Source organism: Falco cherrug, chromosome 20 (genome assembly GCF_023634085.1).
Source record: "Falco cherrug isolate bFalChe1 chromosome 20, bFalChe1.pri, whole genome shotgun sequence".
In the NCBI taxonomy this organism is placed as follows: Eukaryota; Metazoa; Chordata; class Aves; order Falconiformes; family Falconidae; genus Falco; species Falco cherrug.
Genome location: NC_073716.1, coordinates 5,874,967 through 5,887,365, shown reverse-complemented (window position 1 = coordinate 5,887,365; position 12,399 = coordinate 5,874,967). Strand labels below are relative to the sequence as shown.

Below are 12,399 nucleotides of genomic sequence, written 5' to 3'. Positions count from 1 at the left end.
CCAGGCTGCCCCATCCTTTTGCAAGGGGTGCTGGGGTTGCTCAGCCCCTCTGGAAGCAACAAGCCGATGCTCCGTCCCCAGTGCGGTACCATCGTGTGGGTCCCTGGGTGCCTTCTAACCCAGGGCCATGGCCAGCAGCTTTAGCAGGGGAAGCACCTCCTGCCGCAAATGCCGCTGCCCAAGCCAGAGAGGCTGAAGCCCCCGGAGTTGATGGGCACTCCCTCAGAGCTGAGGATGCTGCCAACGGCAGCGGAGGTGGAGGAGCCCACGGCGGTGTTCTGCGGGAAGGAGCTGAGGATGGGGCCGGGCAGGGTCACCACCACAGCAGGGGGCTCGATGACGATGGTGGAGTCCTGGCACTGCCTGACACAGGACTCGTTGCAGCTGTTGGCCAGCGGGGTCGGGCCGCAGGGCCGGCAGGGCATGCACGGGCCGTAGCAGGACATGGCTTGGGGCTGGAGGTGCACCTGGGAGAGAAGGCAGTGGAAAACAAAGCATGAGTGGCTTTTGAAGAGCAGCCTGTCACCCTACAACAAGGAAGGCAAGGCACACACCAGGTGGGGAGCAGAATTCTGCTTAGAGGAGCAGAGAAAAGAAGAGAGAGGGCTTCAGACTCACCTGATCCTCAAGGAGAAGGAGGCAAGAGAAGTGGATGAAAGACTGGGTATTTGTGCTGGTTTTTATACTGCTCCAGCACTGCCTCAGGTGTGCAGTCATGCTATATACAGGCATTAATTTTCCTACAGACACTCTAATTGAAGACATCCCAGCCAATGCACAGTCTTCCACAGTTCAGTGCTTTCATATTGTGATTTATGCCATGGCCATTTCCCTTTGAGTCTCCTTTCAAGTGCCGAGATGAGAGACCCAAGTATTTTCAGGTCAGGAATGCATCATTATGGGCTTTAAGACTTGACCCAGTTGCTGGATAAAGATCCATTGGAGGCAAGTAACAATGGCCTGAGATTTTCATGTGGGGTTGTTTGTCACTCTGTTCAAAATAAGGAGTCCAGCATGCTCCAGTGGTCCCTGGTCTACTTTCCAGTGAGTGGGCTCCACTGCTCGTTTTGAATGTCCTCCTCCTGATGCTCTTGCTTTTGGGACAAATCTGCCAGACTCTTTTATCATTTATTCTCTCTGAGCAATCTCTTGGGGTCTCCAACCAATGCCTTCAGCATGTTAGGATTATTTCTCTGTACAATCTATGTGCAAACAACATCTATGTAACTTCACATATATGCATGCATACATATGTGGTTTCTCACTTTTGTGTCTGTATTCATTCTTATTTCAAAAGATGTCCATCCCCCCCCCCCCCCGCCTAGAATCTGGGATACATGCATGCTTAACTGTGTCTGCAATGCTGCATCCCTGTATATGTCTCCTTCTCAAAAGGTGTGCTGGTCATGGATGGTGGGGGCACTCACCACTACTTTGTACATGAGCACCACAGAGCAGCAGGTTCTGCAGGCCAAAAGGAGCCCCGTGGCAGCTGAACAGCAGTGGCGTGAACCTGGCAGAGACCTGCCCTCAGCACCAGCACCGAAACACAGTCCCTGTCTCCTGAGCTCTCCTTTTCATGCTTCTCCAAAGCTCACACTCTACTACTGCAGCTTTCAGAGCCTAGCAAGGACAGCTTCACACCAGTTTAGAAAGTGTTTAAATCATTGTATCAACATTCAAAGCATCTCAGCGTGACTGCCATTCACCACTCCCTGCCTCTTCAGGTCAGGAAACATCTCCCAGTGTTGAGCCGTTCAAAACAATGGCATTAGCTTTATGTACAGGCAGAAAAGCCAGGAAATAGTGCCCACCTCGTGAAAGGTGCTCCTCAGTGAATCTGCTTCTGTTGCAGTGTTAACAGTACGTGCGATGGGACATCCCTGCTGCTGTTCAAGTCAAAGCCAGGGGCACCTCTGCAGCTAATTGACCTGACGCCGAGTCTGGCAGGGGCTGAGACCTTGAGTCACTACCAAACACAAGGATGCATGAACTAGTGTCACGCACTTTGAGAGGAAGGACAGACCATCTAGACTGCAAAGGGAGAGCTAGACAGCTGACAACTCATTTGGTTTTCAGCCACACAGTGCTTTTATGTCCCACATGGAAATCCTATTCTGGCAAGATCTGTCTGGCAGGGAAGGATTGTCTGATTCATGGCCACACTCCCCAAACGCTGCTGCTATCTGCTGAGGAGTGTCAGGAGAAGAACTCTTTTCCTCAGAGATTGTTGGCAGTGAAAGGAAAGGCACTACAGGAGAAGGGAAATGGTCTCTGCATTGAGAACTGCTTCTGCAAGAAACTTCTTTGCACTTCACCTTGGGGGCTCTTCCTCTCAGTAACCTTCTTCCTTTCTTCCAGACATTTTCCATGTCTCTAATCACTGCACAGTGGTGCTTGCTTGTGGGGAGCAGGGTGTGCAAGAGCAGAGAGAAATTCTCTACCTGTGTCTGAATCCCCTCTTGCCCTATTCCTCCATGGCTCTTCAACACCCCTGGGCACATTTCTGCCCACACCCCCTTCATCTTGATGCAGGTAAGATGCATTGGCTTTGGGCTGCTGAGAGGCTCCAAGAGACAGGCTCTCACTTTGCTGATTCCATTCCATTCCAATCATTCCATTCATTCCATTGATGTTTTATCCAGTCCTTGAGATATGGAAGTGGGAATCCTGTCACTTCTGGGTGCTACAGCCACTTACATGTCACAGGCTGGGCTGCACACCTATAGAGAGACCAGATTGGAGAGGAGGCCAAGAAAGGGTGGAAGTTTCTCCTCAGACCAAGCAGTATAAGGAAAGCTGAAACCAGAAGTGCAGCCCACTGGCCTGAGGAGTGACTACTACTGACTGTCAGAATGAGCTGGGAGAGAGAGACAGGGGGATGGAGCAAGTCCTTGTGCATAGAAACATGTGAGTATACAACTAAGGACTGTAACGCTTGGAGTACTTGGGACACTTCCTGAAAAAAGAGTTGCAAAAGAGCCCACGAAGGTACCCCAAGCCAGTGTCCCCTGCCTGTGTGGGACCTCGTCAGCACCTGAGTTGTGTCGTCAGTACTGTTGCATTCCTGCCATGGAAGTCCTTGGGACTCTAATTCCAGCATTTGACAGGAGTGTCTCTGGCACAAAGGGCATTTCAGAAACGAGGAAATGAAGAGAAGGCAATGAAGGAAACAAAATTACAAACTGTGTGACTAGGAAGGGTATTCTCCATTTAAGATGAGTCTGTTGAAAATTACTGCCTGTGCACAGACAAGCTCAGGGCCTGGGGCGGTGCAAGAGCAGTATAAAAGTAAACTGAAAGCCCTGTTCTCTCATCTACTTCTCTTGCCTTGCTCTCCTTGGGAATCAGGTGAGTCTGAAGCCCTTTGTGCTTCTCATCCTTCCCCAGAGTGAGGTCTTACACTAATGCATACTTCAGCTGATGCCTGCTTCATCGTACCACAGCAGGACATGGATGTCCTTGTCATAGAAATAGGAAGGAGGGAAAAGGTCCAGCACAGAGAGAGACTGGGTCTTTGCTGAGGTATCTCCTGAACTATGCACTACTTGGGGACCTCCCTGGGCTTGGCTGCTCTTGGTGGGCACTTTTGGGCTGAGGGGAAGGAGAAGCTCCTGGGTCTCACTACAGAAACTCCAGTCCTCTGCCCAGTACGTTCCTTGGCTCCTCATAGTGGGATGATAGGCTGCTCCTCATCCATCTCCCCTGCTCTACTTCTCCCTGCCCTCTCTCCCAGGTGCACCTCCAGCCCCAAGCCATGTCCTGCTACAGCCCGTGCATGCCCTGCCGGCCCTGCGGCCCGACCCCGCTGGCCAACAGCTGCAACGAGCCCTGTGTCAGGCAGTGCCAGGACTCCACCATCGTCATCGAGCCCCCTGCTGTGGTGGTGACCCTGCCCGGCCCCATCCTCAGCTCCTTCCCGCAGAACACCGCCGTGGGCTCCTCCACCTCCGCTGCCGTTGGCAGCATCCTCAGCTCTGAGGGAGTGCCCATCAACTCCGGGGGCTTCAGCCTCTCTGGCTTGGGCAGCGGCATTTGCGGCAGGAGGTGCCTGCCCTGCTAAAGCTGCTGGCCATGGCCCTGGGTTAGAAGGCACCCAGGGACCCACACGATGGTACCGCACTGGGGACGGAGCATCGGCTTGTTGCTTCCAGAGGGGCTGAGCAACCCCAGCACCCCTTGCAAAAGGATGGGGCAGCCTGGGCTCTCAGAAAGCACAGCCCGTGTCTGCCTTTCCCTGCTTCCACTCTCTCTTTTGCCTCCTGTGTCCTTGTTCTCTTGTAGTCCCGTGGGCTGTGGGCACCAGAAAGCCAGTCTAGTAAAGACCTTCTGGCTTTGCTCCCTCTGTGGGGCAGGCAGATGGCTGGTACGATGTCCACCACAGTGAAGGGCCACAGACTCCTTTCTGCCCCTGGTGCTCCCTGCACTGGGGCCTCCACTCTGAGCAACCTTGTTTCCCTCTTTTGACTCATTAAAGTTCTGCTGCCTCCCAATTCATGTCTCTTTGTCTTCCTTTACCCTGCAGATGCTCTCCCAAGATGCCCAGGGAGAGACGTGTTGATCAGGGCTGGTTCTGGGAGGGGTTTTTGGCAATGATTGTGCAGTGGTTGTTAACAATATTATTAACAATAATTGTTAATTAAAAGGCTGTGGGCAGTCTTTCCAAAGTAGCCATTTGTTAGACACTGGCTGGGCATTGGTCTGCTGGTGCGATGGGTGGGTCATTGCCTTTGCACCACTTTTTTTCTTCTGTTTTCCTTTTCCCTTTTAGACTGTCCTGATCTTGACCCATGGGTATTTTGCTCTCTTGAACTTCCAATTCTCTGTGCATTCCACTGGGACAGCAGAATGAGAGAACAGTGGATTGGTGCTTAATGCTTGCCAGGAACAACACACCACACAGACTCACAGGCAATGAATGTCGTCCTTGCCCTGCTCCTTTCCTGTCTGTGTCCAGTGCTTCCTGGGAATGTTTCTAAAGAGAAGGAGGAATTGGGCAGGAAGAAAGGCAGTGGGTGTGGGCTCAGTGTCTCATAGGACTGTCCAGAATCTTTCCAAAGTAGTGTGGTGACCTGCAGCAAAGGCTGCAGAGAGACTTGCAGCCAGTGAATTGGAGCTGCTGAACTGCTGCAGGACACAGCTGGGTGCAGTATACATGCCCGCCCAGACCCCTGAATGGCAGCTGGCTTGGTAGTAACCAGCACTGTCTTCCCACACATCCTTCAGCTCCTGTGAAGCAACAGCCCAAAAGCAGGGCCAGGAAAACGTACTTTTGTGGTAACACAATCAAAACTGTTCCTGGACACCAAGGACTGTCATCAACATCCTGGGCAATATGAGCACTACTCATCCCACTCTGCTCAGCACTCACAGCATCTAGAACACTGCTATAATACAAGAAAGATATAATACAGGAAAGACTTTGACCAAGTGGAGTGACTTCAGCAGAGGGCATCCAGTATGCTGAGGAGCTGGAGCACTTGATTGGGAAGGAGAGACTGAGGGCATGGGGCTTGCTGAGCATGAAGAGAAGGCTTTGGTGAGACACCTAAGAGCACTTTGGAGTAACTATGGTAAAGTACCCCAGAAGACAGATCCAAGCTCAACACTGTGGCAGTGTGTGGTTAGAGGACTAGAGAATCTGGGTTCATGTGGAAAGATGAGAGGTTTGAACTTGATAGGTGGAAAATCATTTTCACCAAGAGGAGAGACAGGTAGCGGAGAGGTTACCTGGGGAGAAGTGCAGTAACCCTCCTTCAATGCTCATGGCTTACTGAGCTTGGAGCCCAATGACCTCTGGAGTTCCTTTCCAACTTGATTATGCTATGATCCTATGGTCTCAGGACTGCCTTTTTGAACTTCTTCTCATTGGAGATAGGACCAGCAATGAGGAGAAGTGACTCAGCTAGGTAGCCAAGGAGACAGGCAGTGTGAAGGAGCTCTCCTGAATGCTTTTTGGAAGGAAAAAAAGATTGCAAAAAGCATCACTGAAGCATCTGCAAGACCACAAGGCCTGTGGACCACAGCTGATGTATTCCCAAATCTATTGACAATGTATTCCCAAAGATGCCGTGGCAGTATATTCTCTACTGTTCTCATGCTTTTGTTTTCCACCTGCACTTCTCATCACGCCGCAACTCTGAATCTCAATGCTGTGGGTAGCACAGGTTCTCCTAGGCTCTCCTGGGAAGGTCTTGCCACTGCCTTGTCAATGACATATTGATCTCTCGTCCTCCTGACTACTTGCTTCACAACGTTGAGATGACCAAGGAAAAAGAAAAGTAGACAGCAATGTGCAAGTAATACATGAACTACCTTGGGTCATTCTATCCCAGTAGAGTCCATGTAGGCAGAGAAGTTTAGAAACCAGAGGGTACACCCAACTCACCACTAAGCACACTCAAGGCAAACCTGTGCTGACAACGGCTGCACAGCCATCCCCAACAACTCCTTCCCAGAACCAGCCCTGAGCAACAGCTGTCTCGCTGGGCATGTTGGGAGAGTGTGTGCTGAGAAAAGGATGACATGAAGGCGTGGGCTGGGATGCACCAGAACTTTAATGAGTCAAAAGAGGGAAAGGAGGGTGATGTGAGCGGAGGCCTCAGTGCCAGGAGCAGCTTTAGCAGGGGAAGGACCTCCTGCCGCAAATGCCGCTGCCCAAGCCAGAGAGGCTGAAGCCCCCGGAGTTGATGGGCACTCCCTCAGAGCTGAGGATGCTGCCAACGGCAGCGGAGGTGGAGGAGCCCACGGCGGTGTTCTGCGGGAAGGAGCTGAGGATGGGGCCGGGCAGGGTCACCACCACAGCAGGGGGCTCGATGACAAAGGTGGAGTCCTGGCACTGCCTGACACAGGGCTCGTTGCAGCTGTTGGCCAGCGGGGTCGGGCCGCAGGGCCGGCAGGGCATGCACGGGCTGTAGCAGGACATGCTTCAAGGCTGGAGGTGCACCTGGGAGAGAGAAGCAGGGCATGGGGGCTGGGTGAGGAGCAGCCTGTCATACCACAACGAGGGAGCCAAGGCACGAGCTGGAGACGAGAGCTGGAGGCTGTGTAGGGAGGCACAGGGGCTGCTTCTTCCCTATGGCCCAAAAGTGCCCTGCCGTGAGGGACCAAGCCCAGGCACCTTCCCACCTAGCCCATAGCTCAGGAGACACCTCAACCGAGACCCAGCCGCTCCCCACGCCACAACTTCAGCCCCATTCCCTGTGCCATGAAAGCTGCTCCAGGACCCACGGTAGGAGAAACCAGCAGCTCTGTGCCGAGAAATCCCGGAGGAGGAGGAGGAGGAGAAAGGTCTTCAGACTCACCTTGTTCACAAGGAGACGGAGGCGAGAGAAGTGGATGAGAGAGTGAGGAGAAGGGCCTGCTTTTATACTGCTTCTGCACCGCCCCAGGCGCACAGTCACTGCACGCGGGCAGTAATTTTCCAGCAGGCTCACCTCCAAAGCAAAATGTCCTACCTAATGGCACATGTTGTGTTTTGGTTTCCGTCAGTGCTGCCATTTCATTTCCTCATTTCTGACATGCTTGCTCTGCCGTGCAAGTGCCTTTCATGTGCTGGGATGAGACGCCCAGGGGTATCCTGGGCAGGACTGTGTCAGCGTGGGCAGAGGATGGCTCCTCAGTGGTGGAGGAGTCCCGCGCAGGCAGGGGATGTTGGCTTGGGGCAGTGCAGTGCGAGTGTTTGCAGCTCCCTTGGCAGGAAGAGGCCCAGCTGTGCTCCACGCCGCACGTGTCAGCAAGCACCCGCAGACTCCTCGTTTTAAGGACGTGCCGTGTGCTTCTCTCTCTTCCCTCTGCCTCCGCTCGCTCCCACGGTCACTAGCCATGGCGTCTCCAGGCAGCCGGGCTGTGCCAATGGTTTCAGCCGTGTTCCTCTTGATGCCCTTTGCTCTGGGGAGAACATTTGCCAAGCTGCCCGAGTACGCAGGGCTGGTCTTCGGAAAGCCAAAGCCCACCTGGTGTTCCATCAGGCAAGGCACGTGGAGGGCACTGAGGAGATCTTCTTCCACACAGGTCAGCAGCAAGGCTTGGCCAAAGTCAGCTGCAGCGCTGAATGGGGCAGCTTCACCGGGCACAGGGGTTACAGGCAAGGCGGAGGTGCTGCGGGGGTTCGCGGCCCTGGTCTTGACTGGCAAGAGCTGCTGTCGAGGGACCGGGCCTCTGCCATTCCTTGGCAAGTCTGGGGCAGGGAGAGTCTTACCCACAGTCGAGGAGGATCCGGTGTGGGGACATTTAAACCGATTGGAGAGACACAAGTGCATGCCACCAGATGCCTGCATACCCCGTGGAGGGAGAGGAGGGGTTGCAGAAAACGTGTCCCCACCGGCTGGGGCTCCTCCCTGGCCGTCAGGCGATACACCTTCTCTTGGCATTAGTGCTTCATCATGTCGTCTTTCCCAGGCCCCAAAGGCCTCCTCACCTTGGAGCACAACCCGGCACCACTGGAGAGGCAAGGGAACTTCCCCCAGCTCTCCCAGGGGTGACGGCTGGCAGGACCCTGCCGTGCCACACGCGTGGGGATGCTCAAGGAGGGGGTGGGCTCGGAAGGCACGAAACCAGCTCTCAGACTACATCGAGGAGGTGATGCTCTTCCCTGCCCTGCAGACATGGAGGCAGCTGGGACGCGTCCCAGGAGGGCAAGGCGATGCCTGCAGTAGGCAGGCTTCCTGGGATAGACTCTCCCTACCCACGGCCAGTCACACTCTAATTTTGGGTTGGCGTGTGTCAGCCCTTTGGCACGAGGCCAAGCCAGGAGCGCGGGCTGCCTGCAGGCCCGTGTCCCATCAGGGCTGAGGGCACTGCTTGCGCACCCCCAGAGGCTGCCACGACAGGGGTTGTCTTTGCCAAGGAAAGCAGCAAATGTCTTCCAGAAAGGCAAGTTTTCCTTGGGCGGAGCCATTTGAAACCGGCCGCGCAGCCCACCTGCCGATAGAGGCAATGATCAGCGACTGCTGGCGCGAGCAGAGGGGCAGGGAGGGACAGTCCTGCCCAGGGAGAAGGACGCGGCCTGTCCTCATTTGGAGAAGCTTTGGGCACTCAGGGGAGGACGGCATTGGTGGGAAGACATGTGCACCCTCCTGCACAGGGTTTTGAGAACAACCTCACTGTATCGCCTGAGAATGATGTCCTCCATCTGCACAGAGCCCTCCCGTGCTCAGGGGCATGTCTTCTGGCCATGTTGACATGGTCCTGCTCAGGAAATCCTTGGGCTCCTCATCCCAATCTTCAAAAGAGCCTCCGTGCCCTAGTGGTCATGTCAGAAATGAGGAAATGAAATGGCAGCACTGACGGAAACCAAAACACAACATGTGCCATTAGGTAGGACATTTTGCTTTGGAGGTGAGCCTGCTGGAAAATTACTGCCCGCGTGCAGTGACTGTGCGCCTGGGGCGGTGCAGAAGCAGTATAAAAGCAGGCCCTTCTCCTCACTCTCTCATCCACTTCTCTCGCCTCCGTCTCCTTGTGAACAAGGTGAGTCTGAAGACCTTTCTCCTCCTCCTCCTCCTCTGGGATTTCTCGCCACAGAGCTGCTGGTTTCTCCTACCGTGGGTCCTGGAGCAGCTTTCATGGCACAGGGAATGGGGCTGAAGTTGTGGCGTGGGGAGCGGCTGGGTCTCGGTTGAGGTGTCTCCTGAGCTATGGGCTAGGTGGGAAGGTGCCTGGGCTTGGTCCCTCACGGCAGGGCACTTTTGGGCCATAGGGAAGAAGCAGCCCCTGTGCCTCCCTACACAGCCTCCAGCTCTCGTCTCCAGCTCGTGCCTTGGCTCCCTCGTTGTGGTATGACAGGCTGCTCCTCACCCAGCCCCCATGCCCTGCTTCTCTCTCCCAGGTGCACCTCCAGCCTTGAAGCATGTCCTGCTACAGCCCGTGCATGCCCTGCCGGCCCTGCGGCCCGACCCCGCTGGCCAACAGCTGCAACGAGCCCTGTGTCAGGCAGTGCCAGGACTCCAATGTCTTCATCCAGCCCTCTGCCGTGGTGGTGACCCTGCCCGGCCCCATCCTCAGCTCCTTCCCGCAGAACACCGCCGTGGGCTCCTCCACCTCCGCTGCCGTTGGCAGCATCCTCAGCTCTGAGGGAGTGCCCATCAACTCCGGGGGCTTCAGCCTCTCTGGCTTGGGCAGCGGCATTTGCGGCAGGAGGTCCTTCCCCTGCTAAAGCTGCTCCTGGCACTGAGGCCTCCGCTCACATCACCCTCCTTTCCCTCTTTTGACTCATTAAAGTTCTGGTGCATCCCAGCCCACGCCTTCATGTCATCCTTTTCTCAGCACACACTCTCCCAACATGCCCAGCGAGACAGCTGTTGCTCAGGGCTGGTTCTGGGAAGGAGTTGTTGGGGATGGCTGTGCAGCCGTTGTCAGCACAGGTTTGCCTTGAGTGTGCTTAGTGGTGAGTTGGGTGTACCCTCTGGTTTCTAAACTTCTCTGCCTACATGGACTCTACTGGGATAGAATGACCCAAGGTAGTTCATGTATTACTTGCACATTGCTGTCTACTTTTCTTTTTCCTTGGTCATCTCAACGTTGTGAAGCAAGTAGTCAGGAGGACGAGAGATCAATATGTCATTGACAAGGCAGTGGCAAGACCTTCCCAGGAGAGCCTAGGAGAACCTGTGCTACCCACAGCATTGAGATTCAGAGTTGCGGCGTGATGAGAAGTGCAGGTGGAAAACAAAAGCACGAGAACAGTAGAGAATATACTGCCACGGCATCTTTGGGAATACATTGTCAATAGATTTGGGAATACATCAGCTGTGGTCCACAGGCCTTGTGGTCTTGCAGATGCTTCAGTGATGCTTTTTGCAATCTTTTTTTCCTTCCAAAAAGCATTCAGGAGAGCTCCTTCACACTGCCTGTCTCCTCGGCGACCTAGCTGAGTCACATTTCCCCATTACTGGTCCTTTCAACTCTTTTAAAGTTCTGCTGCATCCCAGCCCATGCTTTCGTGTCATCCTTTGCCCTGCAGATGCTCTCCTATGATGCCCCGTGAAAGAGACGCATGTTGCTCAGGGCTGGGGCTGGGAGGGGGTTGTTGGGGGTGGCTGTGCAGTGACACAGGCTTGCTTTGAGTATACTTAGTCACGCCTCGGGTGGCTGACCCTTTTCTTCCTATATTTCTCTTCCTATCTGGGGCTGGAGAGAATGACTCAATGCTCTTCAGTGACCACAGCTACTCCAGGCGTGGTTGTAGGTCTCCCACCAAAGCATTCTCTTCTCCACGCTCAGCGAGCCCCATGCCGCCAGCCTTTGCTCCCTTACCAAGTGCTCCAGCCCTCTCACCATCCTGGCCACCCTCCGCTGAACTCACACCACTTGGTCAAAATCTTTCTTGCGTTAGAGCCCAAAATGGGACGCAGTGTTCTACATGCTGTCAGATGAGTGCCGAGCAGAGCAGGACCGTCGCTCCCATCGATCCCCTGGCTGTGCTCCTGCTCATATAGCCCAGGCTGTTGATGGCAGTCCTCGGTGTCTGGGAAGAGTGCTGGGAGTTGCACCTGCTTTGATGGTGTTACCTCAAAAGCAGCTTCCACAAGGCCAAGTGCAAGGCGCTGCACCTGCGTTGGGGCAGTCCTCAACGTCGATACAGACTGGAGGAGAAATGGTTGAGAGCAGCCCTGTGGAGAAGGGCTTATGGACAATGGTGGCTGAAAAAACTGGAGACGAGCCAGCAATGTGAGTAGTGCGTCCAGCCTGGCGTTCCCGGTATAAAAAAAGCCATGGACCTGTTAGCGCAGCCCCAGAGAAGGGCTACAAAAGGCATCAGAGGCCTGCAATAGGTCTCCTGGGATGAAGGGCTGAGGGAGTGTGTGGTTTTCAGCCTGGAGGAGAGAAGGCTCTGGGGAGCCCTTGTTGCAGCCTTTCGATATATAAAGGGGACTTAGAAGAAAGCCGGAGAGGACATTTAATCAAGGCCTGGGGTGATAGGACAAGACGCAACAGTTTCAAACTGGAACAGGGTAGGCTTAAGTTGGACATAAGGCAGAAATATGTTACGATGAGAGTGGTGAGACACTGGAAAAGGCTGCCCGGAGAATGACGGCATGACCCATTGCTGGAAGCGTTCAAGGTCTGGTTCAACGGAGCTTTGCGTGACGTGACGTAGTGACAGATATCCCTGGCCATGGCAGGAGCGTTGGTCTAGGTGATCTTTAAAGGTCTCTTCCAACCCCAAACCACCCCATGATAATATGGTTCTATGATAAGGCAAACCACTGCACTGCGTCGCTCATTTTGAGACCACTGTGGATAGGATGGCTTCTCCTGGTGTGCCCTGGGAAGCCTGAACCCATGTCTTCTCAATAACATGTTCCTTCCTGACTACTTGCATCATGGACTTGAGCTTAGCAAGGAAAACAAAAAGGTGTGCACAACAAAGTGGATAGCAGTCACTGAACTACATTG

At 54.2% G+C, this 12,399-nt stretch overlaps 2 protein-coding genes and 2 pseudogenes across 2 annotated transcripts; 2 read left to right on the top strand and 2 right to left on the bottom strand.

Moving 5' to 3' along the window:
- Positions 1–11: 11 nt before the first annotated feature.
- LOC106631120 (feather beta keratin-like) lies at positions 12–1,136 on the bottom strand. The gene is made up of 2 exons (XM_055697586.1): positions 619–1,136; positions 12–467 (listed from the first exon to the last, which is right to left on the bottom strand). Exons 1-2 carry the CDS (start codon positions 763–765, stop codon positions 141–143), a joined length of 474 nt encoding a protein of 157 aa, XP_055553561.1. The 5' UTR covers positions 766–1,136; the 3' UTR covers positions 12–140.
- Positions 1,137–2,881: 1,745 nt separating this feature from the next.
- LOC102046686 (feather beta keratin-like) lies at positions 2,882–4,063 on the top strand (annotated as a pseudogene).
- Positions 4,064–6,619: 2,556 nt separating this feature from the next.
- LOC129734442 (feather beta keratin-like) lies at positions 6,620–7,826 on the bottom strand (annotated as a pseudogene).
- On the top strand, positions 7,825–10,156 carry LOC129734441 (uncharacterized). The gene is given in 3 exon segments (XM_055697819.1): positions 7,825–8,013; positions 9,319–9,471; positions 9,830–10,156. Coding segments are annotated over 3 exon segments (669 nt in total).
- Positions 10,157–12,399: the final 2,243 nt, after the last annotated feature.